At 32.4% G+C, this 27,661-nt stretch overlaps 1 protein-coding gene across 1 annotated transcript; it reads left to right on the top strand.

Moving 5' to 3' along the window:
• Nucleotides 1–1,967: 1,967 nt before the first annotated feature.
• On the top strand, nucleotides 1,968–27,661 carry LOC131801344 (arylalkylamine N-acetyltransferase-like 2). The gene is made up of 3 exons (XM_059119891.1): nucleotides 1,968–2,399; nucleotides 17,805–17,859; nucleotides 27,579–27,661. Exons 1-3 carry the CDS (start codon nucleotides 1,968–1,970, stop codon nucleotides 27,659–27,661), a joined length of 570 nt encoding a protein of 189 aa, XP_058975874.1.

The raw sequence follows: 27,661 nt of genomic DNA, 5'->3' as shown, positions 1-27,661 counted from the left end.
ATTCTGACCCTACCCCTACCTCCATTCCAAATTCGTAAAGATCGGGCCATAATTGCGAACTGTAGAGTGATTACAAATTAACATGGACAGACGGACGGACGGACATACATAGCTAGATCGACTCAGCTCGGCGAGATAGGAAGATCCATATATACTTTCCTATGTGGGAAACAAATATTTCGAGGTGTTACATAATTTTTGGACCAATCAAACTTATAATACCCCCAACACATAGTGTTGTAGGGTATAAAAATTAAAACAATACCATTTGGAATGAATTTGGATATCTTCAAGAAATAAAGTCCTTAAAAAAATCTATTAAAATTTTAAAAATACCGAATACAGCCGTTGTATTGGGGTCTATACGACGTGGACCTACATAGGCTTTGCTTGTCATAAGCATTAGCATATTCAAATCAAGACCTGGGCCAGCATAGACAATTTTCTGTCACAGGCAGTAGCACCATTACGAACTTCAAATACGACATCTCAAACAATTTCGGTGGGTATTGTACCTAAAATCATCAAAATACCGAATATAGGGAGGTACAGATATATGGGGCCTCTACGAAGACCTGGATAGACTTTTCTGTCACAGACTGAAGTATCAATTTCGAACTTCAAATACTAAATATGAAATAGTTCCGGTAAATAAGGTCTCTAAAATCATCAAAATATCCAATATCGGAGGTACCGTTATATGGAGCTATACGAAAACGGGGACCTGCACAGACAATTTCTGTCTCAGGCTGTAGTATCCATTTCGAACTTCAAATGCCAAATATGAAACAATTCCGGTGAATAATGACGCTAAAATCATAAAAATACCGAATATTGGGAGCTACCGTTATATGGGAGCTATACGAAGACGTGGATCTGCACAGACAATTTTCTGTAATAGGCTATAGTATCTTTTACGAACTTCAAATACCAAATTTGAAATAATTCCGGCGAATAATATCGCTAAAATCATCAAAATACCGAATATAGGGAGGTACTGATATATGGGGGCCATACGAAGACGTGAACCTGCACATATAGTTCTGTCTTAGGCTGTAGCATCCATTTCGAACTTCAAATGCCAAATTGAAATAATTCCGCTGAATAATATCGCTAAAATCATCAAAATACCGAATATCCGGAGGTATCGTTATATGGGGGCTATACCGAAACGTGGACCTACATTAATACCAAAAGTCTGCAGACAAAATTTACATTTGGGTAAATTTTTATCAACTTACTTCATTTCGTTCGGAAGCTAGAGTGATTTCCACAGACGGTTAGACGGACGGACATGGCTAAATCGTCATAGTATTTTACGCTGATCAAGAATATATACTTTCTGGGTCTGATATGAGTATTTCGAGGAATTACAAACGGAACGACAAAATGAATATACCCCTTAAAAAAATATTTAGAAATCAGTCTACATTTTCTTTGCCTGATTTTACTTGTTCTTAGGGTTATCGGTTTATTTTGAACCATTACTTTTGCGAGTAGGTTAATAAATTGGACATTAGCCTAGAAGTGAGAGCCCCAAATTTAATTTGTTATCAAAGTTCAAAATATGTCAAGTCATTGACATCTCGTGGTAATTGCTAGAATAACAGAAACAAGAACAACACCAACAACGCAGTTCTTATCTCCACAATTGATGATTCGAATGAAATTCCAACACTTTTTATAGCAGCTAGTGGCTGGTCACAACAACAATTGCCTACGTTTCACTCGCTTAATTGGTCGCGCCTAACCAGCTCCACAGCGTCTGAGATTCTCACATAAAAATGAGCTGCCCAGATGATATAGAGCTTAAAATAATCCAAGAGGAAGATCGTCCACAAATCCGTGAAATCTTGAGAAAATATTTTTTCACCGATGAACCTTAACGGGCTACACAGAACCGCAAGGAGTGGCTTCACTGGAGGAGGAGGACTCTTTTGGACAACATCAAATATGGCAGCTGTGTCATGGCGGTGCATAAACCAAGCAATAAAATTATTGGTGCCTGTATAGCCGGGCCACAGGGTGTGGATGAGGCCGACCAATTGTTTGAAGCTGCTGCTGTGAAGGCAATACCAAATGGGGAAAATTTTAAAACTATCGCCTGCATTGAACGTGATGCCAAGGATGGTCAACATTATGGTGTTGAAAGAATTCTCGATATCGTTGGAACTTGTGTAGATCGCTCGATGCGTGGTAGAAATATTGCTTCGAGATTTTATGATTTTCTGCGAGATTTGGGTAAAGCGAAGGGTTACCAGCTGCTCAGGGCCGATTGCAGCAGTTTCTATTCGGCACGAATCAAGGAGCAACAAGGATGGGATTGTATCAACACAATTGTTTACAAGGAGTATTTGGATGAGAATGGGGAGCCTGTGTTCGATCTACCACCTCCACATGTTTGCTGTAAATCGTACGCTTTGCGATTGTGAAGTGAGGAGATGGAAATTGATCTAAAATTTTTGGATTATTTTGGATTTATATAAAAAATTTGAATTAAGCGTTTTTATAATAAATCTGTTGGAATATTTCGATAGCTCTTTTAAATGTAATCGTTTTTCGGAAAGATATCTTTATCTTGATCTGGACATCTGACATTTATTATACCTACACCACAAGGTGGTCAGGGTATCATGTCTTTTTGTATTTGTTTGTAACAGGCAAAAGGAAACGAGATAGACCAATAGTTTCTTTTGATGATCTGCATAGAATCACATTCTGAGTCGATTTATGCATGTCCGTCCGTCTGTCCATGTATTTTTGTGAACAAAGTACAGTTCGCATTTATAACCCGATCTAGATGAAATGTTTCCCAAATCATTTCTTTGACCCAAGGACGAACCCTGTTGAAATTGGAGATAATCGGTAACATTTAGGTGTAGCTCCCACATATATCTTCGTTAAATATGCCTTATATTGTGCACCAAACTTGTAATATCAGCCCAAATAGTATGGAATTTTGCACGTACTACCAGATTGGACCTGAAAATAATTATGCCAAATTTGATCGAAATCGGTTCAGATATAGATATAGCTCCCATATATATTGTTCATCCGATTTTTTATTTTTGTCCTCCGCAGCCGTAATATGCGCTTTGTAGCAACGATATTTAAGGAAATATATCAAATATAACTCAGAAATACCCTTGCTAAATTTTATCGAGGCCGGTTTAGATTTGGATATAGCTCCCATATATTACTTCGTCCGATTTACATTTTATTGTACACCAAACGTCTAATATTTGCCCAAATTGGATGAAATTTGGCACTTACGACCGAATTGAGTCTAGAAGCTAGTATGTCAAATTTGAAGATCGGTTAAGATATAGATATAGCTCCCATATACATTGTTAATCCGATTTGTTATTTTTGTCCTCCGCACACTGTAGCAACGAATTTGGGAAATATATCAAATATAACTCAGAAATACCCTTGCTAAATACTATCGAGATCGGTTAATATTTGGATACAGCTCCCATATATATCTTAGTAAAAATCAATTCAGAGGAGGATATTCCTCCCATATATTGTCCTTTGGACTTTTAATTATCACTATAATCATAGTTGATGATTTGTGATTTAATCCTCACAAATTCTCTATTTAAACTTTTATTTGTTATGTGAAGCTCTACTAAATATGCAAAGTGGTGTAGCGCATCATAAAGTCGACCCTGCCGCAGTTTAAGATTTTCGCTACTGGTTTTATTTCATTATTATTATTTATTTATTTATTTTTTTTTTTTTTTTGAGCGCGATACGAAGGGTAGCGGACTGATTCTAACCTAATAAAAAAATGATGAGGCGGCGACGACATCAGATCGCTTTCTTTAAATACATGATTGTTTCTATGATTACAATGAATGAGGTTACTCGTTTCATTTCCAGCGCCAGTGGCAACCATAATCTTCGGATACCAATCCGTTGGACTATTGTGTCTGGAGTATTTTGGAAATCAAGGTTGGCACTAAAAAATACCAAATTGTCGAAGCGCTTCGCCTAGAATGGGCCAAAATACCGCAGATTAACATTCGGGTAGCGTGTGACGGTTTCATTGACCGTTTAAAGGCCATAATTCGTGCCAAAGGTGACCATTCGAACAAATCTAAACTAATTCTAAAATTTGATGTTATTTTCGACATCTTTTACTTTCATTCAATAAAATTTAAAAAAGCAAGCAAGCCAAGGCTGTAATCGTGCGGGGCCGATCATGTGATACTCTATAACACTACAATATGTTAGAAACTCACCTATATCCAAATTCATTTGGAAGATTTCGCTTTTGAAATTATGCCACGGAACACTGTCCAGATATACCCTTGGCACTTTGACCAGGGACATTTGCTCAATGTTTACGCACTCCGTCGTGCTGTTAGTTAGAGCAAAAATATAATCCAATGGTCATCCGAAGAAGAAGTCTACCCTGTCCTTACTCTCTTCTCGTGCAAAACTCCGTGTCGATTGGTTTCAATTGTGTGATCCAGAAAATTTTCTGTTTTTGGCTGAATTGAACTCCTAAGTATTTGGCGATAATCTCCAAATGCAAGAGCCTCCCCTATATCTCCAAATTAAGACTTTATATTTGATTTGCTTGTCGTCGATATTAGCAATATTCTTCAACGAAATCAGCTTTAAGAAGCCAGAAGTTCGCCTTTTGTGTATTTTGGATATTGCCTGTAAGATATTTTCAGCGTTTCGGTAGAATAAAAATGTTGGTATTTTTTCACACAAAAGTAGTGGTTCATTCTACCCACTCTCCTAAACTATAACGTCAGTTCCTGTCTTTTGGTTTATATTTGCGACCTTTATAACGGCTGAAATATATTGCGGACATTTAGCCCTACTGAGCCTAATACTACTCTCGTGAAATTTTTGTGAGAATCGGACAATAATTGCAATCTGTCTATAATAACTCCAACCTGTTTTGTAAGGTGAAAAATATTACAAAAGGTATTCTTCAATATTATAAATCAAATTAAAAATAAAAATATAAAAAAAAAAAATAATTTAACAAAATACTACAAAATCTATATTATCATCATTATTAGAATCTTTTTATACGATTTTTTTTAGATTTTATCCTTTTATGCCAAGAGGGCATTCTGAATTGGTAAGATTTGTCAAAATCGATGCAGCCATTCATGAGGTACATGCATTTAAGCTAACATCCCCTTCCTTTGTATATGCACATTGTATATATTTCGCTATATATACCCGATATATGTACTATCGGCATGTACGTAACGGTCAGAGTTGACCTGTTCGTCTATTTGTGATTTCGCCAGGAGTAAAAATATTCATGGTTTAATGCAAAATTTAACCTTTATTTAACATAAATGTTATGATCTATTTCTCCTACTAATATTACCCGATGACCATCAAAATTGGAAGGCTTCTGCCCAGCCCTATGCTCTAGCCTCATGCTAACTTCCGCGTCGATTGGCCCATAATTGCGACCTGTAAAGTAACTGCAAAATCATGAAATTTTCAGTTTTTGGTCCATTTCAACCCCTAAATATTATGCGATCATCTCCAAAATAATAGGGGTCTATTTCGTGAAGATCGAGCCATAATTGCGACTTGTAGAGTGATTACAAATTAACATGAACAGACGGACGGACTCACATACATAGCTAGATCGACTCAGCTCGGCGAGATAGTACGATCCATATATATACTGGTGGCCAAAACTAAAGCAACTTAAATCGCAAAGACAATGAATGTTCTGTAACTTTTACAAAAAAAAAAAAAAAAAAAAAAAAAAAAAACAAATCCTAATTATTATTCTAGTTTTAAATGAGGGGTTTAATTCACTTTTAAGAAACTAAAATAAAAATACAAAATAATTTTGAACGAAAAATAATATGTGGAAAACTAAAATGACCCAAGTTTTGCTTGGTCAAAACTAAAGCAACTTTTGATTTTATTTTAAAATAATTAAATTTTGGCTAGTAGTCGATAGTATAACCATTATTTTTGATAGCAGCTGCACACCTACGAGGCACACCTACGAGGCACCAATTTGATCCTTGGGTGTGCTTTCCCAGGCACCCCGAATTCTTAGAGAATGTTGTGCTTATTATTTCCGAATCTCTCTTGATCTTCCTATCTACGATACTCCAAGGTTTTCTAAGGAGTTAGGTCAGGTGATTGTGCCGGCCATAACAAAACATGAATTTTTGACTCCCGCAGCCAATATTGACAAGTTTTGATACAAGTTTGGGATCATTGCATGTCATGCTGAAACACCCAAATCAGCCGAATATTTTACTCAGCGTAAGGGAACAACGTGATGTCCAATACATCTTTGTAAACAAACCGATCCACAACTTCCTTTATTTTATGGATAGGCCCAAGTCCATAGAAAGAAAAACAGCGCCACTCCGTCATACTTCACTGTACCTTTGCAACACTGCGGCTTGAGTCCTTCATTTTTTGGTCTTCTCACCGTAAAATTTTTCACGTCTGAGCCTTTAATATTAAACGTAGACTCATCCCAGAATAATGTTTTTTCCATTGAGCTTGATTCCACTTAATATTATCGTTTCCGAAAGCCTTTTGATTTTTTTCGGATATAAATGGTGTTTTGATGTCTTACGGGCAGGCAGGACCAGCTGCCACTACTCGTCTACGCACTGATCTCGAGCTTATATCCAATGATTGCTCTCTCACCAATCCAGTTTGAACTCTTAAATAGTTGTTTTTTATTTCTCTAACAATTTGTTTGATCAGTACGGGATGAAGTTTTTTCACGGCCTTCATCTGTTATAGACTGTTACTACGTCAGTTTCAAAAAACCAACTTAGTATACAGAAATAATCATGAAAATCACATAAAATATTTATGAAATAAAAAAAACTTCTCAAAAAGGGTTTATGACAAGCGAAATTGTTTTGTCAAGCCAAAATCGGGTTAATTGACTTTACCGAACATTTTTTTTATATAAAATGAATTTTGGTTTATGTTTTAGGTTTTTAAAAAGTGAATAAAATACCTAATTTAAAACAAGAAACACTTTCTCATTTTCATAATTTTGAAAAAGTTACAGGGCATTCATTCTCCTTGTAATTTCAGTTGCTTTAGTTTGGCCACCAGTGCACTTTTTCGATGTGGGTAACCAATATTTCGAGGTGTTACATAATTTTTGGCCTAATCAAACTATAATACCCCCAACACATAGTGTTGTAGGGTATACAATTGAAAATTATAGCGTTTGACTTTGTTGCAGTTTTTTTATCTCACTCGTACTTACGCCGAATTAAGTAGAATTTGTCTTAGCTTTAGATATTAGTTTAATACGAAATTTTCCTTTTTGGTAGAATAAGCTGTGAGCTCAGAGAAATCCAATTTCACTCGAGTTCGAGTGAATGCTGTCAATTATTAAATTTTCGATCGCATTAGAAACCTGGGCATTAATATCGTGTTTATGGCGTATGAGTAACCATTTACTTAATATCGTACATATATCATTAACCATACGCCACATAGGCCTTATATCCAACTAGATAAATCGAAGGAGAACAACTTCAAATCCTCATTTCCCCCACAACACTAAGCTGACCTAATTTCATCCAACTAAATATCTCCAACTAAAACCATCTTTCCTTTCACTAAAAATACTCTAGCCTTTCATGCATCACCTCAAAAGTACTTACCCACAATTGCAATTAAAGTTTCCTAAATCCGCATCTTCAAATCATTTGCCGCTTTAATACTCCATTTTAGGTGATAAAGTGTGCGTATGTGCTCAAGTGAATCATCAGCGGTATGTTCGTGTTTTCGACAAGATTAAATTAAAGTTGTTGCCTACATGACTGTAACTATGTGGGAGTGCGTGTGAGTGTGTGCGTCTATGTGTGCGTGACCGCGTATTTTTTCTCTCTCTCTCTCTTTCCATCTCGCGCACTGCTTGAGTTCAAATCTTGGCGAAAAATATAAAATTTCCTGGCCTTTTTATTATTATTTGATTTGTAGTTTTCCTGGGCTGCTGGCTGCCAGTCTAACATTTCCAAGTTTACTTAGGCCAGGCAGTGCGTTTATTCACGTGTCTAGTTGGTACAACGAGAATGACTGCGACGACGATGAAGTCGCTACGTGCGTGGGTGTTCTGAAACGTGGTCGAGTGAAGTGCGAGAGATGGCTCTTGTTTTCCCCATTTTTTTTGGTTTTTTTTCCCCGCTTTTTTTGTTGTTGGCTGTATCAAGTACGTGTTTCGTGGAATGTTGTTTGCCGAGGCCCTGTGTAATGCGACGGGAGGTTGATCAATAAATGTGTTTGACTCGAACTATTTCCAGCAAAGCTGTGCGGTAGTTTTTCTGTGGTCTAAAACACGAAATAACGACACAGCTCACACGTCGTTTAACCAGTCTATTCAGAATGATTTTATGGAAAATGTTTGCGACTTTGATTATATGTGTGTGTGTGCGGCGTGTGGAATTGGGTTGGCGCACAGTGGGATATTTTTTTAAAGAGAAGACATTCCAGGTCTTCTATGGAAAGACCTCCAGATTTTCTATGAGAAGACCTCCAGGTTCTCTAAAGAAGAGCTCCAGGTTTCCTAAGAGAAGACCTCCAGGTTTTCTAAGGGAAGACCTCCAGGTCTTCTTAGGGAATACCTCCAGGTCTTCTATGACCTGCATGTCTTCTTAGGGAAGACCTTCAGGACTTCTATGAAAAGGTCTCCAGGTATTTTATACGAAGATCTCCAGTGTAGAATATTGGAATACACCTCCAATATTCTATACGAACACCTCCAGGTCTTCAAGAGAAGACCTCCGAGTCTTCTAAGAGAAGACCTCCAGCTATTCTATAAGGAAGGACCTCCAGGTCTTCTACGAGAAGACCTCCGGCTCTTCTATGAGAAGAGACCTCCGGGTCTTAATTGAGAAGAGACCTCCGGCTCTTTTATAAAAGACATCCAGGCCTTCTATACTAAGACCTCCAGGTCTTCTAAGAGAAGACTTCCAGGTCTTCTATACTAAGACCTCAAGGTCTTCTATACTAAGACCTCCAGGTCTTCTAAGAGAAAACTTCCAGGTCTTCTATAAGAAGACTTCAAGGTCTCGTATAAGAAGACCTCCAGGTCTTCTATAAGATGACCTCCAGGAGACCTCAGCTCTTTTATAAGAAGACCTTCAGCTCTTCTATAATAAGACCTTCAGCTCATACGAGGACCTCCAGCTCTTCTATACGAGGACCTCCAGTTCTTCTATGAGAAGACCTCCAGCTTTTTTATAAGAATACATCCAGCTCTTCTATACGAAGAGACTTCCAGGTCTTCTATGAGAAGAGACCTCCAGGTCTTCTATACGAAGAGACCTTCAGGTCATCTATGAGAAGACCTCCGAGTCTTCTATGAGAAGACCTCAAGATCTTCTAAGAGAAGACCTTAAGATCTTCTAAGAGAAGACCTCAAGATCTTCTAAGAAAGATCTTCTATGAGAAGAGACCTCTAGCTCTCTTCTATGAGAAGAGACCTCCAGTTCTTCTATGAGAAGAGACCTCCACATCTTTTATGAGAAGATACCTTCAGCTCTTCTATGAGAAGATACCTTAAGCTCTTCTATGAGAATATCAGTTGTTGTTCTCTAAAAGACAATTTGCTTCCCTCTTAGAAGATTTTTGATCTTCTCTTGAAGATACTTTGTTCTTCTCATGGACAATTTTCTGCTGTTCTCTGATGAAAATCTATTTTTGGCTTTCAATTCATATCCATGGTGAAGGATTTGCGCCTACCACACTCACTTAGCAAGAAAATAAACAACTCTTCGCAACCACCCCAACCCCTTTCTCCCCCCATCCTCATCCCATTTCAGCCAACACTTCACAGAAAATACTTTACTCTTTTATTTGATCTGCAACAATTTTGCAAAGTTGTAGACCATAAACCAAAACCTTAAGGTGCGACCCCTTTTTTTTGGGCCTCTATCTGTATGTGTGTGAGTGTGCAAATGTGTTAAGACGTGAGCTTGCTTGCCTAGTGAAACGTGGGTAAATTTGAACGTGAGCTTCTTTAAGATTTTGATTTCCACACAGCACACATCCTCGGAATTGATTACAATAACAATTATTTGCGCCTTTGACTTTGAGAGTGTGTGTGTGCGGTTGAGTGATTTTCTATGAAAGCCAGTTAACCGCACAGCCACAAACACACGCGCTCACACATCCATACGCACACAGGGCATGTGTGTACGTGGAATGTCCATTCCTGTGCCAAAAGAAATGAAATGTCTTGTGTTTCATTGCCTTCTTCTTCCGAGTCTTCTTTGTCTTTGATTTCGACTACTTTTGGCGTTTGGAGAGAGGGGGAGAGAGCGAGAATGAGATGGTGTTAAAGGCGATAAAGGGTTGCCGGTGTCGACGAATATTTATTGAATGGGAAAGTCTTCTCCGAATTAAGTTTTTCTATCGAAAATCTTAACTAAACTGAGGTTTTTCGGTTAGAACATTTTCTTTGACAGAAGTTTTTCTATGGAAAATCTTCACTGAGTGAAATTTTTCTAATGTTCCCAAAGGAAAAATTGCACTCCCATAGGAAAAATCTTGAAAATCCCTAACAATGTTTGTGGTATGTGTAAAAGTCCTCTAAGATCGTTATGCCAACATCGAGGCTTCAATCTAAATATCCTGTACGTCTGAGTGAGCATGTGTAAGTGTGAGGTGTCTTAGACAATTGGTTTTTGTTATACACTTGGATTTTCTTGCACTCTCGGGAGAATTTTGGTCGTTGTATACATGTAAGCATGTATGTGTCTTGGTGTGTGTGCGTGTAAATTTGTTTCATTCATTGTTAAAATGTCTTGTTGCTAGTAGCTCTAAAGAAAATATGCTCGCTTCCTTCTTTGTGTGTGAGTCTACATACATGTGTATGTGCGTCTTTGTAATGACTATGTACATGTTTATACTTTGTTATTGTATTAAAAGGTAAATGTGTAAATACATCCCATTACAGGGTTAGTAAAACAATCACATTATTATGGCATAAAATTTGTTCACATTGAAAATTAACAGACACACACACACTCACACTCACATCCAAACGCATACATCCAAACTGCCATGGAAGAGGTGACGGCGCTGCTGGTGTATGGGTGCAGGTGTTGTTAATTTATTGTTTTTCGTTCGTCTCAACATTTTAGCTAACGTTGCTTCATCTCCGAAATAATTTCTTCATTATCATTTCGTTTCTTTGTGAGTTATTCTTGTGCAAATTGAACAAGAACAATAATAAATTTAGAGGGAATTGAAAAATTAAATATTTGCTGGGATAATTGGCAAGGATTTAAGGAAGTTTTATAACTAGGAATACGTGAAATTATATATTCTTCAAAGAATATTCATTTTGCTAGACTGTTGGCTTTTTGAAATTGTATTGAAAAAAATAAAACTTTAAAAAACAAACTTCGATTACGTTTTCTCTCCGACTCGTTCTCTTAAAAAGACTCAAAATTTGAATGTTTGTCTTTTAAAATCCGAATTAAAAAAAAATCTTAAAAAATCTAAATTTGTTCACGACTGGTCCTTGAGAAAATATTCTCAAAAAAATCTAAATATTATTCTGTTGTTTTAATTTTGAAAAAAAAAAAAAATATGAAAATACCTCTCTAAAAAATCCAAAAATATTGACGGTTTCTCTTTAAAAGATTCAAAATTATTACAATGTTGGTCATCCAAATCTGAATTAAAAAAAAAATCCTTAAAAAATCCAAATTAGTTCATAGCATGGTAATAGGTTTGAAAATTCTGAAATATTTTTTTTTTTTTTGGATTTTTGAAAAATTAAATATTTCCTGGGGTAATTGGCAAGGATTTAAGGAAGTTTTGTAATCAGGAATACATATGTACAAATATATACTCCTAAAAGAAAGAATGTTTCTACAGGAACCAAAATTAGTAAAATGTTGGTCTTTTAAAATCCGAATTATAAAAAATCATTAAAAAATAAAAATTTGTTCATGGCTGGTCCTTGAGAAAATATTATTCGGATGTTTAAATTTTGAAAAAAAATATTTTTCGAAAATTCTGAAAATACCTCTCTGAAAAGTCCAGAAATATTGACCACCCCATTTAAAAAATTCAAAATTATTAAAATCCACATTAAAAAAACTTGAAAAATCAGACTTGTTCATGGCTGGTCCTTGAGAAAATGTACTTCGAAAAATCTAAAAATTATTCGGTTGTTTAAATTTTGAAACAAATATTCTTCGAAAATTCTGAAAATTCCTGTCTTAAAAAATCAAAAACAATTGACTGTGTCTCTTTAAAATTTCGAAATTATTTGAACGCTGATCTCCTGAACTCCAAATTAAAAAACAAAATTTGATCATGGCTGATCCATGAGAAAACATACTTTAAAAAATCTAAAAAATATTCTGTTGTCTAAATTTTGGAAAAATATTCTTCGAAAATTTTAAAATACCTCTTTAAAAAGTCCAAAACTTTTTCTCTTTAAAAGATTTAAAATTATTTGAACGTGGTCTTCCAAACTTTGAAAAAAAAAAACCTAAAAAACTCAGAAAAACCAAAAAAAAAAAAAACCTAAAAATTTTTCGGTTGATTAAATTTAAAAAAATATTCTTCGAAAATGCTAAAAAAATATCTATGAAAAAACCAAAAAAAAAAAATAGAAATTGTTTCTCTTTCTGTTTCTCTTTAAAAAAATCAAAATTTGTTCATTGCTCCTTGAGAAAATACTCTTCGAAAAATCTAAAAATTATTCAGTTGACTCCAATATGAAAAAAAAAATCTTCTAAAATTTCGAAAATACCTATCTGAAAAATCCAGAAATAATGACCGTCTTTGTTTAAAAGATTCAAAACTATTAGAAATTTGGTCTTCTAAAATCCACATTAAAAAGTCTTAAAAAAACAAACTTTGTTCATGTCTGGTCCTTGAGAAAATATTCATCGAAAAATCAAACTTTGTTCATGGCTGGTCCTTGAGAAAATATTCTTCGAAGAATCTAAAAAATATTCCGTTGTTTAAATTCTGAAAAAAAAAAAAAATTCTTCGAAAATTCTGAAAATTAGTTTTTGAAAAATCCAAAAATATTGACTGCTTTGCTTCAAAAAATTCAAAATTATTTGAATGTTGATCTCTTAAAATCCAAATTTGAAAAAAAAAAACTTAATAAATCAAAATTTTCCATGGCTGGTCCTTGAGAAAATATTCTTGGAAAAAGCTAAAAATTATTCGGCTGATTAAATTCAAAAAATATTATTCGAAAATGCTAAAAATACCTCTGTGAAAAAATCAAAAAAAAAAAAAATAGAGACTGTTTCTCTTTCTGCTTCTCTTTAAAAAAAAATTGTTCATTGCTTGCTCCGTGAAAAATATTCTTTGAAAAATGTAAAAATTATTCGGTTTTTTAAATTTTGAAAAAATTTCTTCGAAAATTTCGAAAGTACCTCTCTGAAAAATCCAAAATATTGAGCGCCTTTGTTTAAAGACTCTTCTAAAATCCACATTAAAAAACCTTTAAAAAAATCAAACCTTGTTCATGGTTGGTCCCTAAGAAAATTTTTTTTTTCGAAAAATCTAAATGTTATTTGGTTTGTTTAAATTTTGAAAAAATATTCTTTGAAAACTCTGAAAATTCCTGTCTAAACAATCAAAAGTATTGACTCGTTATCTTTAAAAGTTTCAAAATTATTAGAATGTTGGTCTTGTAAAATAAAAATTCACATACAAACAAAAATCAAAATTTGATCATGGCTGGTCCTTGAGGAAATATTCTTTAAAAAGTCTAAAAATTTTTCTTTTGTTTAAATTTTGAAAAATATTTTTCGAAACTTCTGAAAAATCCAAAAATATTAACTGTATCTCTTTGAAAGATTCAAATTATTAGAACATTGGTCTTCTAAAATTGACATTAAAAACCCTTGAAAAAATCAAAATTTGTTCATGGTTGGTCCTTGGGAAAATATTCTTTGCAAAATCTAAAAATGTTTCATTTGTTTAAATTTTGAAAAAATATACTTCCAAACTGTTGAAGCACCCAAAAATATTAACTGTCTCTCTTTCAATATTATTAGAACGTTGATCTATAAAATCCAAATTTAAAAAAAAATCTTTAAAAGAAATCAAAATTTGTTCTGGTCTTTGGCTGATCCTTGAGAAAATATTCTACGAAAAATCTAAAAATTATTTGGTTGTCTAAATATTTTTCGAAAATTCAATCCAAAAATATTGACTGTTTCTCTTTAAAATGATCGAAATTATTGGAAACGGTGGTCGTCTAAAATCCAAGTTAAAAACGAAAATCCTTAAAAAATCTAAATTTGTTCTTGGCTGGTCCTTGCGAAAACATTCTTGGAAAAATCTAAAAATATTCGGTTGTTTATATTTTGAAAAAAATATTTTTCGAAAATTCTGATAATTCTTCTCTGAGAAACTATCTCTCTTTAAAATTTTTAAAATTATTGCAACATTGGTCTTCTAAATCCAAATTAAAAAAAATCCTTTAAAAACACTAAATTTATTCCTGGCTGGTCCTTGCGAAAATATCTTCGAAAACCCTACAAATAGTTGGTTGTATAAATTTAGAAAAAAATTTGCTTCGAAAATTCTGATATTTTTGGATCTGTGAAAAATATTCTTTACAAAAAAAAAAAAAAACTACATTAGCTGCTCATTGAAAAAGTATTCTTTCCACGATGGATAGTCCCTGAAGATGTCTTTATAAAAAATCTTAAAGTCTTTGGATTGGGGGTCCTTAAAAATAAATTCTTTAAACAATTCCCGATGCCTTGCTCCTGAAACTTCTTTAGAGAAAAAAAATCTGATCCGATCTCAAAAAAAATTTGGCGGAGGTTTCTTTGCATCTGATGTCTGGTAGCATTTATCATTGCGGTGGAGTGCATATAACTCATGTGAGGGACTTCAAAGCTCAAATCGGGAGCTATACCTATATCTAAACCGTTTTTCAAAATCAAATCAAATTTTTAAGTATTTGCTTCTGGGCTGAATTCCGTCGGAAGTGCCAAAATTCAGTCCATTTGGGCAGATATCAGCAATTTGGTGCACAATAAAACTGAAACATATTTTATATGTATGGGAGCTACAGGGTGATGAAAAAACTGCAACCAACTTTAGAATGCTGTCATTTCTAAGCCACTCATCCGACAGCTGTTAAAATTATTCCAGTGACAGCTCATTATATTATTTACAAGCGAACAAAAGCATTTTGATGTGAATTTTTCAGAAAAATAGGTATTCGTGGTGGAATTCAAGCGTGATAGTGTGATTTCTTTATATTTGGCTGGAAAACCACAAGTGGCTATAGTTAGAGCACTCCCGCATTTAAATGTGAATAAATCTTTTGTGTCTCGAACCATCGCTCGTTACCGTGATACTGGAACTGGTAGCATAGCCCGACGTCAAGGAAGAAAACAGCGAAATCAGCTGAAATGGTTCGAAAAGTAAAAAAGTGACTTGACCTAAACCCGCGTCGCAGTGCCCGAAAAATGGATCGGGAGCTGATATTCCAATATTCCATTCGGGAAATATTGAAAAATGAGCTCGGGGTAAAGCCATTGAAATTCTAAAAGGGGAAGAACCTACACTGCAGAAAGAACAGAAAATAGACTCAAAAGAGCTAAAGACTTGCTTCGCTTTACTGAAAGTGATGAACTGCCGAAAACATTTGTTGTCCAGCAGTTTGTAAGAAGCAATCAAACAAAATGATCGTGTTTACTTGCCAAAGAGGTCTGCTGAAAATCTGAACATTCGGGTGGCCACCAGAACTCAAACGCCGCCCATGGTGATGGTGTGGGCCGCTATAACAGCTGATGGTCGCTCTCCGCTCGTATTAATTGACCGTGGCATCAGAAAACATCACGAAATTTTTCTGGAGGGTGTATTAAAGCCTTGGGCACGCAAACATTTTGGCCGCAGTCCTTGGACATTCCAACAGGACTCAGCGCCATCGCACTCAGCACGCGCCACCCAAGAATGGCTACAAAATGAGGTTCCTCGCTTCATTTCCAGCGCACAGTGGTCACCAAGATCTACGGATACCAATCCGTTGGACTATTGTGTCTGGAGTATTTTAGAAAGCAAGGTTGGCACTAAAAAATACCAAAGTGTCGATCACCTCATGCAAGTGCTTCGCCGGGAATGGGCCAATATACTTCAGAACAACATTCGGGCATCGTGTAACGGTTTCATTGGCCGTTTGAAGGCCATAATTCGTGCCAAAGGTGACCAATTCTAACAAATCTAAACTTATTCTAAAATTTAATGCTATATCCGACATTTTTTGATTTCATTCAATAACATTAAAAAAAATGTAAAAATTATGGCGTTTGACTTTGTTGCAGTCGTTTTTTATCTCACCCTGTTTATCCGCTCTAGTCGTATGGCTAATGGTATTGTTCCTTAAAAAATATTCATCTATTCATATTTTGTTTATTTTTTAAAACATTCGAATTAATAGAACCTCGATAAATGTTTTTTTATAAAATCTACGTTAGATGATAGTTAAAAAATATTCCTTAATAAATTCAAGTTTTAAAAAGACCCTTGAAAAAATATAATTTTAAAAATTCTATACTAATTTGTTCTGGAAAAAGTGTGTTGTGGGAAATAGACAAAGAATAGGCAGGACTTTCATTGAATATTCCTTATAAAATCTAAGTGGAAAGGTCTTGAAAAGAAATTTATTTCAAAATCCATGTATAATGATCTTTGAAGAAATATCGCTAAAAAAAATTCTAGTTTGGAAATTGTGCTTAAAAAATATTTGAAAAATTCTACGTTAATTTGTCCTTGAAAATAATTTTGTGTGAAAAATGGACTTTGTTGGGGTCTTGGAATAAATATTTTTTATAAAATTAATTTTTATTTTTAATTTTTTATTTGTTCTGGAAAAATATCAATTAGTTGTCTGGTCTTTGAAAAAATATTCTGTTAAAAATCCACGTTGGTTGGTATAAACAAATATTAAAACAAACATTTTTATAACCCATACTTGGTGAGGTGTTGGTCTTAAACATAATTTATTTGGAAACTTTGTTTCATGAAAAAATATATAAGTTCATGTTTTCCATCTGTTCTTGCGAGTATTTGCTCTTCACTGTTATGGCAACCTAATTTTTAATCCTTTATCTCACAGAAAAATCCATTACTCTTTTTATTCAGAGGCCAACATTGAGCCTGTTCCATATCGTTTTCACTTTTTTTCCTAACACCGGTGACTTTAATTATTTTGCACTCCTCTCTTATTCACTTATTACACATGCATACATCGACGCCCATCACATACACCCATCCACACACACACACATACTTGGATATGTGGGAGCTCAAGGATTTAAAGGACAATTGTTTGTTGATATTGTGACAATGGTTGTTATTAAATATTTTATTGTTGTAGTTGTTGTTGCTGCTGTAATGGCTATTGCTATTGTTTGGCTTAAACTCTCAACAAACAATTGTTGTGTTGTGGGCAACAGCTACAACAACAATGCCCCCTAAATAAGCACCACTAAAAGAGAATGAAACTGAAAAGAGAAAAATGCCAAAGAGATCTGGCTGGTACTTGCTGTTGGCTGGCTGGCTGGTGACGATGAGAGGGCTCTTGTACTCCGTTATGGCCACTTAAGTCATAACAATGTCTTAAATAGTTCTAAAGACTTTAATCTTTTGTCCCTGCGGACAAAACAACAACGGCAACAACAAGAACCAACATCAGTTTTTTTATTTAATTAAACAAAAACTAAAAAAATAAAAACACACACTCAACACGAAAAGCAAAATAGCAACAACAACAATATTCAACAAACGAAATGAGACAATGACAACCACAGGAGGATGATGATGATGATGATGGCGGCGGTGATGATGGGAATGACGACGACAATGGTAAGGAGCCAAGCATGTGACTGCTGGATAAGCATGACAATGACAGTGACAAAAGAGAAGGAGGCGAAAAAAAAAAAAAAATGAAAGCAACTCTAGCAAGTTTAGAGGCTATTTTTGCCCCCCCATGCCAACTATTAGTCGCTCAGCAGGCCACCATCATCTGAACCTGGAACAGATAATGCTTAGAACATTCTCATGTCATCATGTTTTATTGTGCAATTTTATCATAGTTTTGCTGAGCTCACAAGTACTTTAGGTGGTATATGCGAAAGAGATAGATCTGCATAAATCTGATAGCCAACAGGGAAGTGATATAAAAGAGGATGACAAAAATCAGAGATGAATTCAATAAGAAATAATCTTAAAAAAAATCAACGTTTAGGTTCTGTGGGTCCTCGACTTTAAAATAAACTTCGGAACAACTGATGGTATATGAAAAAAATTCCTTTAAATAATCCACGTTTCATTGGTCCCCGAAAAAATATTTTTTTAAAAATCCACGTTTCATTAATATTTGAAAATATATTCCTAAAAAAATTTCGTTTCTTTACTATTTAAAAAATACACGTTCCATTTATCCTTGAAAAAATATCCTTTAAAAAAATCCACATTTCTTTAATCCTTGAAAAAATATTCTTTAAAAAATCCACGTTTTTTTGATCTTTGAAAAAATATTCTTTAAAAAATCCACGCTTTTGATCCTTGAAAAAATATTCTTTAAAATATCCACGTTTCTTTAATCCTTAAAAATAAATTCTTTAAAAAATCCTTGTTTCTTTAATCCTTAAAAATATTCTTTAAACAAATCCTTGTTTCTTTATCCTTAAAAATATTCTTTAAAATATCCACGTTTCTTTAATCCTTAAAAATAAATTCTTTAAAAAAATCCTTGTTTCTTTAATCCTTAAAAATATTCTTAAACAAATCCTTGTTTCTTTATCCTTAAAAATATTCTTTAAACAAATCCTTGTTTCTTATCCTTAAAAACTATCTTTAAAAACCACGTCCTCATTGACCTTAAGAAAAATTCTTAAAAATCCACGCCTCATTGACCTTAAGAAAAATTCTGTAAAAAATCCACGCCTCATTGACCTTAAGAAAAATTCTTTAAAAAAATCCACGCCTCATTGACCTTAAGAAAAATTCTTTAAAAATCCACGCCTCATTGACCTTAAGAAAAATTCTTTAAAAAATCCACGCCTCATTGACCTTAAGAAAAAATTCGTTAAAAAATCCACGCCTCATTGACCTTAAGAAAAATTCTTTAAAAAATCCACGCCTCATTGACCTTAAGAAAAAATTCTTTAAAAAAAAAAATCCACGCCTCATTGACCTTAAGAAAAATTCTTTAAAAAATCCACGCCTCATTGACCTTAAGAAAAATTCTTTAAAAAAATCCACGCCTCATTGACCTTAAGAAAAATTCTTTAAAAAATCCCGCCTCATTGACCTTAAGAAAAATTCTTTAAAAAAATCCACGCCTCATTGACCTTAAGAAAATTCTTTAAAAAATCCACGCCTCATTGACCTTAAGAAAATTCTTTAAAAAATCCAACGCCTCATTGACCTTAAGAAAAATTCTTTAAAAATCCACGCCTCATTGACCTTAAGAAAAATTCTTTAAAAAATCCACGCCTCATTGACCTTAAGAAAAATTCTTTAAAAAATCCACGCCTCATTGACCTTAAGAAAAATTCTTTAAAAAATCCACGCCTCATTGACCTTAAGAAAAATTCTTTAAAAAATCCACGCCTCATTGACCTTAAAACATTAAAAAAAAAAAAACAGGCCTCATTGACCTTAAAAAAAAAATTCTTTAAAAAATTTAATGGGTCCTTTGAAAAAATTTTTGTGAAAAATCCACGTTTAATTGGTCCTCTGAAAATTCACGTTTAAGGTGTTCTTTTGAAAAAAAAAATCTTTAAAAAATCCTCGTTTAATGGGTCCTTTTAAATAAAAATTTGTGAAAATCCACGTTTAAGGTGTCCTTTTGAAAAAAAATTCTTTAAAAAATCCACGTTTAATGGTTCCTTTGAAAAATTCACGTTTAAGAGGTCCTTTAAAAAATTTTCTTTCAAAAATCCACGTTTGGTAAACCTTTTGTCCTTGAAAAATATTCTTTAAAAACTCCAAGTTTGATAGTTCTTTGCTCCTTGAAAAATATTCTTTAAAAATCCACGTTTGATAATCCTTTGGTCCTTGAAAAAATATTCTTTAAAAATCCTTGAAAAAAATTTTTTTACAAAAATTCACGTTTGATCAAGGACCAAAGGACCATCATTTTTTAAAAAGAAAATTTTCAAGGACCAAAGGATCATTAAACGTGGATTTTTTAAAGAATATTTTTTCAAGGACGAAAGTGTCATCAAACGTGGTTTTTTAAAAGAATATTTTTTCAAGGACCAAAGAATCATCAAATTTTGATATTTTAAAGAACATTTTTTTTCAAGGATCATCAAATGTTGATATTTTAAAGAATATTTTTCAAGGACCAAACAAACGTGGATTTTTTAAACAATATTTTTTTAAGGACGAAAGTGTCATCAAACCTGGTTTTTTAAAAGAATATTTTTTCAAGGACCAAAGAGTCATCAAATTTTGATATTTTAAAGAACATTTTTTCAAGGACCAAAGGATCATCAAATGTTGATATTTTAAAGAATATTTTTTCAAGGACCAAACAAACGTGGATTTTTTAAACAATATTTTTTCAAGGACGAAAGTGTCATCAAACGTGGTTTTTTAAAAGAATATTTTTTCAAGGACCAAAGAATCATCAAATTTTGATATTTTAAAGAACATTTTTTTTCATGGACCAAAGGATCATCAAATGTTGATATTTTAAAGAATATTTTTTTTCAAGAACCAAAGGATCATCAAATGTTGATATTTTAAAGAATATTTTTTCAAGGACCAAACAAACGTGAATTTTTTAAACAATTTTTTTTCAAGGACCTAAAGATGAAAAGACGTGGATTTTATTAAAAAATATGTTTTCAATTACCATGGGATCGTTAAACGTGGTTTTTTTAAGAATATTTTTTCAAGGACCAAAGAACCATCATGCGTGGTCCTTGAAAAAATAATTTAAAAAAAATCCACGTTTCTTTAATCCTTGAAAAAATCATCTTTAAAAAATCCACGTATCTTAATCCTTGAAAAAATATTTTTTGAAAAACCCCAAGTTTCTTTAATCTTAAAAAAATATTCTTTAAAAAATGCACGTTTCTTTAATCCTTGAAAAAATATTCTTTGAAAAATCCACCTTTTTTAATCCTTAATTTTTAAAATCCACGTCTGTTGGTCCTTGAAAAAATATTATTTAAAAATTCACGTTTATTTGATCGTAAAAAATATTCTTGAAAAAATCCACGTTTGTTTGATCCTTGAAAATTTTTTTTTCAAAAAAGCCAAGTGTGTAAGTCCTTGAAGAAATATTCTTCCTTAAAAAAAAAATCCAAGTTTGGTTTGTTGGTCCTTGAAACAATATTCTTTAAAAAATCTAATCTTGCTGTCTTGCTTTCCCTTTCCAAAATCTTGTTCTCTGAAGCTGCATCCCTTCATCTGTCTTCCATCATTTCCCATTCCCCCTTTCAACTTCTTCCCTCTCTCTCTCTCTCTCTCTGTCACCACCCACAATTTTAACGACCATTTAGAATTATCTTGTTCGCCATAATACAATTTTAAACCGAACATAAAAATGTTAATTCGGCATTACTAAGCCATAATCGCAAGATAAATGTTTTATGATTTGTCCGCCCTCCAACAACAACCACAAATAATGCCCTTGCAAATAAAACTAAAAAAGACGACAATAAAATTTAAAGTTTTTCATAAATTTTGACAAAAGCAAACGGAAACGACGGAAACTGAAATAGAAAAGAAAACACGGCCAAGAACAAAGAAAAAAAAGACATTATTTTAAGTTAAAACAACACATTAATCCTCAAAAGTGTTGACTCCTTGAGAGATGTTGTAACAAAAAACGAGAAGAAGTAGGAGATGAATAAAAAACCCAAAAAAAAAACTACTTCAAAGTGGAAATATAATAACTCCTTCCATATATGGTTGAGTGTGTGTGTGAGAGAGTGAGTTTCCTTTTGTCTACATTTCTATTGTCGTTTCTTTGTTTGTGTTTGTCTTTCGATGTGTGATTGTGTGTGTGTTTTTTCTTCTTTTCTACTTATATCGGAACTTATGTGTTGCTGATGGAGAAGAAGTTCCTTCTTTTTTCTCCTCCTCCGCATCCTTCTGTCGCCTATCGTCGCACTGAAATAAATAACTTTTCTTTTTAACGATGCAACCAGAAAACACCCAAAAGTAGTAACCCAACAACAATAATAGTACTCCATAAAAGGGACGTTTCCTTTTTCGAAGAGAATATTCCGCACACTTGAGAAAAGTACTGAGGAAAGAAAAACAGCTAACGGAATGGTAGTGAGGAATTTAAAGAAAACATTGTATTTTCGGTACACCGGGGGAAAGTGGTAAGTGGAAGGGTAGATTTACCGGGTTATTCAAATAAGATTTTCCGAAGAACTAGAGATAATCATGGATTAAAAAAAATTTGAAGGACTTTTCTGAAGGACCAGTTTAAACGTGAGTTTTTTTAAAAATAGTTCTGAAGGACTTTTAAAACGTGGATTTTTTAAATTTTTTTCAGAGGGATTTTAAAACCCTAGATTTTAGAATAATATTTTAAAAGGACTTTAGTAACGTTGAATTTTTTAAAAAAATATTTTCTGAAGGACTAGAAATAGACGTGGATTAAAAAAATATTCTCTGAAGGACTTTTTATGAATGTGGATTTTTTAAAACATTTTTTGAAGGAGTAGATATGAACGTGGATTTTTAAAAAATATTTTTTGAAACACCAGATGTAAATGTGGATTTTTTAAAAATGTCTTTTGACTAGATAAGAACGTGGATTTTTAAAAAAATATTTTTTGAATGTTCATGTCTTTTGATGGACTAGATATGAAAGTGGATTTTCAAAAAATATTTTTTGATATAAACGTGGATTTTTTAAAAAATATTTCTGAAGAACTACATCTTTTGAGGAACTAGATGTAAATGTGGATCTTTTAAAAATATTATTTAAAGGACTAGAGATGAACGTGGGTTTTTAAAACTATTTTTGAAGAACTAGATATAAACGTGGATAAATTGTTTTCGAAGAACTAGACATAAACATGGATTTTTTAAAAAAATATTTTTTTAAGGAATATATCTTTTAAAGGACATGGAATTTCAAAAAAATATTATTTTGAAGGACTATATTTGAACGTGGATTTTCAAAAAAATATTTTTTGAAGGATTATATGTTTTGAAGGATTAGATATGAACGTGGCTTTTCAAAACATTTTTTTTTGAAGGACTAGACGTGAACGTGGATTTTTTAAAAATATTTCAGAAGGACGAAACGTGGATTTTTTAAAAATATTTCAGAAGGACGAATCGTGGATTTTTTAAAAATATATTTAGAAGGACTTTAAAAACGTGGACTGATTAAAAATATATTCAGAAGGTCTTTAGAAACGTGGACTGATTAAAAATATATTCAGAAGGTCTTTAGAAACGTGGATTTTCAAAAGAAAATATAATTTCTGAAGGCCTTGAAAAACGTGGATTTTTTAAAAATATATTCAGAAGCTCTTTAGAAACATGGATTTTTTAAATATATATTCAGAAGTACATTAAAAACCTGGATTGCTTAAAAATATATTCAGAAGCTCTTTAGAAACGTGGATTTTCAAAAGAAAATATAATTTTTGAAGGACTTTAAAATATGAACGGGAATTTTTTAAACTATAGAATATTTTATTGGATTTTTTAAAAATATTTTCAAAAGGACGAAACGAAAAATATAATACTTTAAAACCCTAGATATTTTAAAAATATTATTTGAAGGACTTTAAAACCCTAGATATTTTAAAAATATTTTCTGAAGGACTTTCAAACCTTAAATATTTTAAAAATATTTTCTGAAGGACTTTAGAAACCTGGATTTTCAGATCTTTTCGAAAGGACGAAACGTGGACTTTCAAAAACTATTTTCTGAAGGCCTAGATATAAACGTGGATTTTATAAAAAAATATTTTCAGAGGAAAAAACGTGGATCTTTTAAAAATATTTTCGAAAGTACAGACATGGATTTTTTAAAAAATATTTTCAGAAGAAAACGTGGATTTTTTAAAAATATTTTCGGAAGGACAAACGTGGATTTTTTTGAAAATATTTTCGGAAGGACAAACGTGGATTTTTTTGAAAATGTTTTTAAAAGGACCAAACATAGATTTTTTATAATTATTTTCTGAATGACTTTGGACCTCTAGATTCTTTAAAAATATGTTCAGTAGGACTAAACTTGGATTTTTTTAAAAATATTTCAGATGGACGAAACGTGGGTTTTTAAAAATATTTCAGAATGCAGAAACGTGGATTAAAAAAAAAAACATTTTTGGAAGGACTTTAAATTCGTAGATATTTTAAAAATATTTTGAAAGGACTTTAAATTCGTAGATATTCTAAAAATCTTTTCTGAAGGACTTCAGAAACATGGATTTTTTTAAAAATATCTTCACAAGGACTTCAGAAACGTGATTTTAAAAAAATATATTTTTAGAAGGACTTTTAAACCCCAGATATTCTAAAAATCTTTTCTGAATATTTTTAGAAACATGGATTTTTTCAAATATGTTATAAGTGACTAAAAGAAGATTATGAGCTTTTGTTAAACATTTTGTGAGAAATATTTTTCAAGGACGGATACTCCAGAAAATGTGGATTTTTTAGAGATAAATTAATACAGAACCATCTAATCAGCTGTCATCCTGGAGTGCCATCCCAGGATCTATCAACGCAATTATCGTAATTCTGACATCTCACACACACATTTTTTCTCGAGCTTCCCTTCCATGTGACACTCATATGATAAAATGAGACACAAAGCAGGAGAAAAAGGATTGCTTTGGTAGTTTCTTACTTAGTTTTTCTCTGGAGTATACAGATATGAGTGTGTGTGCGTGCGTGTGAGTGTTTGTGGAAAGAAAAACTCCTCGAAAAAAAGAAACTTTTGAGAAATAAGTGAGAAATTTGTGCTACACGTGCATATTTTTATTTGTCCTTCCTAACGCTGATGCTGATGATGAGGATGCTGCTGCTGCATTTGGTACTTGATATTAACAACTACGAAAAGGAAACGGAAACCCTTGAGACAAGAATGTAATATTATTATCCATTCTTCAAAAGAGAAATTTGTTCATTTGTATGGCTCATCTCTTCGTTTCGTCTCGCTTTTTTTTTTACTTCTTGCAGCATCTACTTCTTTGCTGGCTTAAGATTATCTTCACTTTATTTTAAAACTCTTTGCGAAGCAAGAACACAAAAACATTGAAGATGAGAAAACTAGTTTTCGGTCGCAGTGTCCCAACACCACTAAGCATGGATTTTTATATAGGCAATTATACGAACCAAAAACGATCAAACTTTTTAAAAAATATTATATAGGGAGAAATTCAAGCGTGAATTTTTATAGAATATTTTTTCAAGGACCACAGGAACGTGGACTGTTTTAATTTTTTTTTCAAGGATCAACAGGCGATGACCAATTAAACGTGATTTTTTTAAGGAATATTTTTTAAGGACCTCCAAACGTGGATTAATTAAAGAATATTTTTCCAGGTTCGATCAAACTTAAATTTTTTAAATAATAGTTTTTCAAGGAACAAAGAAATGTCGATTTTTAAAAGAATATATTTTTCAAGGACTAAACAAACGTAGTTTTTAAAATAATATTTTTTCAACGACAAAATAAACGTGGATTTTTAAAAGATTTTTTTTTCATGGACAAAACATACGTGGATATTTTTAAACAACAAAAGAAATTAGATTTTTAAAGGAATTTTTTTTTCAAAGACTAAACAAATGTAGATTTTTAAAAGAATATTTTTTCAATGACAAAATAAATGTGGATTTTTAAAAAAATATTTTTTAAGGACAAAATAAACGTGTATTTTTAAAGGAATATTTTTTTCTTTGGCCAACAGAGGCATGGATTTTTAAAACAATATTTTTTCAAGGACAAAATAACATGGATTTTTTAAAGAATATTTTTTCAAGGACAAAATAAACGTGAATTTTTTAAAGAATATTTTTTCAAGGACTTCACAAACCTGGATTTTTTCAAGAATATTTTTTCGAGGACTTCACAAACGTGGATTTTTTAAAGAATATTTTTTTAAGGACTTCACAAACGCGGATTTTTTCAAGAATATTTTTTCGAGGACTTCACAAACGTGGATTTTTTAAAGAGTATTTTTTTCAAGGACTTCACAAACGTAAATTTTTTAAAGAATATTTTTTAAGGACTTCACAAACGTGGATTTTTAAAGAATATTTTTTAAGGACTTCACAAACGTGGATTTTTAAAGAATATTTTTTAAGGACTTCACAAACGTGGATTTTTTAAAGAATATTTTTTCAAGGACCAAATAATCGTAGATTCTTTAAAGAATATTTTTTTTTCAAGGACCAAATAATCGTAGATTCTTTAAAGAATATTTTTTTTTCAAGGACCAAATAATCGTAGATTCTTTAAAGAATATTTTTTTTTCAAGGACCAAATAATCGTAGATTCTTTAAAGAATATTTTTTCAAGTATATATTTTTTAAGGACCAACGTTGATTTTTAAAAGAATATAATTTTTTCAAGCTCAGTATAAACTTGAATTTTTTAAAGAATTTTTTTTCAAAAACCAAGGGGTCATAAAACGTGTATTTTTTAAAGAATACTTTTTCAAGAACCAAGGGGTCATAAAACGTGGATTTTTTAAAGAATATTTTTTCAAGGACCAAAGGATCACCAAACTTGGATTTTTAAAGAATTTTTTTTTCGAGGACCAAAGGACGTGGATTTTTTAAAGAATATTTTTTTCAAGGACGAAAGGATAATTAAAGGAACTGGGAAACCCAAAGATCATCAAAGAACTGGGAATCGTGGATGTTTCTAAGAATATTATTTTCAAGAAACAAAGGATCATCAAAGGAACTGGGAAATAATATTTTTGCAAGTAACTGGGTAACTTGGATTTTTTAAAGAATATATTTTCAAAGACCTAGCAAACATGGATTTTTTAAAGAATATTTTTTCAAGGACCAAGTAATCGTATATTCTTTAAATAATATTTTTTCAAGGAACTGGGAAATGTGGATTTTTAAAAAACATATTTTCAATGAACTGGGAAACGTGGATTTTTTAAAGAATATTTTTCAAGAACCAATGAGACGTGGATTTTTAAAACAATATTTTTTTAAGATTCAATGAAACGCGGATTTTTTAAAGAATATTTTTTCAAGGACCAATTAAACGTGGATTTTTATTTTGAATAATATATTTTCAAGGGCCTAAACACCATCAAACGTGGATTTTTCAAATAATATTTTTTCATGGACCAAAACACCATCAAACGTGGATTTTTTAGGGAATATTTTTTCAAGGACCAATGAAACGTGGATTTTTTAAAGAATATTTTTTCAAGGACTAATGAAGGACCAACAGAACAATCCAATTTCAATGCCTTACAAAAACTATGTAATTAAAATCACTGAATTTTCATTAAAGCCTTAACTTCAAGAACTCTACTCCTTTCCCGTTCTTCAAACGTGTCATTTCCATGAAATTGGAAACCAAACAAAAACTTTTTTGTCTATAATTACAGAAAAGAAACACCACAACAACAACAACAACAACAACAAGAACGGCAGCAACAAACAACGCATTTCGATTGCTTTAATTTATTAA

The sequence above is a fragment of the Musca domestica genome, unplaced genomic scaffold (assembly GCF_030504385.1).
Source record: "Musca domestica strain aabys unplaced genomic scaffold, Musca_domestica.polishedcontigs.V.1.1 1582, whole genome shotgun sequence".
Lineage (NCBI taxonomy): Eukaryota > Metazoa > Arthropoda > Insecta > Diptera > Muscidae > Musca > Musca domestica.
The sequence above is the reverse complement of the archived record's forward strand: the minus strand, read 5'-3'. Positions and strand labels throughout refer to the sequence as shown.

What these genes read in the sequence shown, in the direction of transcription:
- LOC131801344 (XM_059119891.1), top strand. Translation starts at nt 1,968, where the DNA reads ATGGCGGTGCATAAACCAAGCAATAAAATTATTGGTGCCTGTATAGCC. An exon ending in TCGATCTACCACCTCCACAT is followed by an intron (nt 2,400 to 17,804) that starts GTTTGCTGTAAA and finishes TGACAACCACAG; the next exon opens with GAGGATGATGATGATGATGA. An exon ending in TGGGAATGACGACGACAATG is followed by an intron (nt 17,860 to 27,578) that starts GTAAGGAGCCAA and finishes CTATAATTACAG; the next exon opens with AAAAGAAACACCACAACAAC.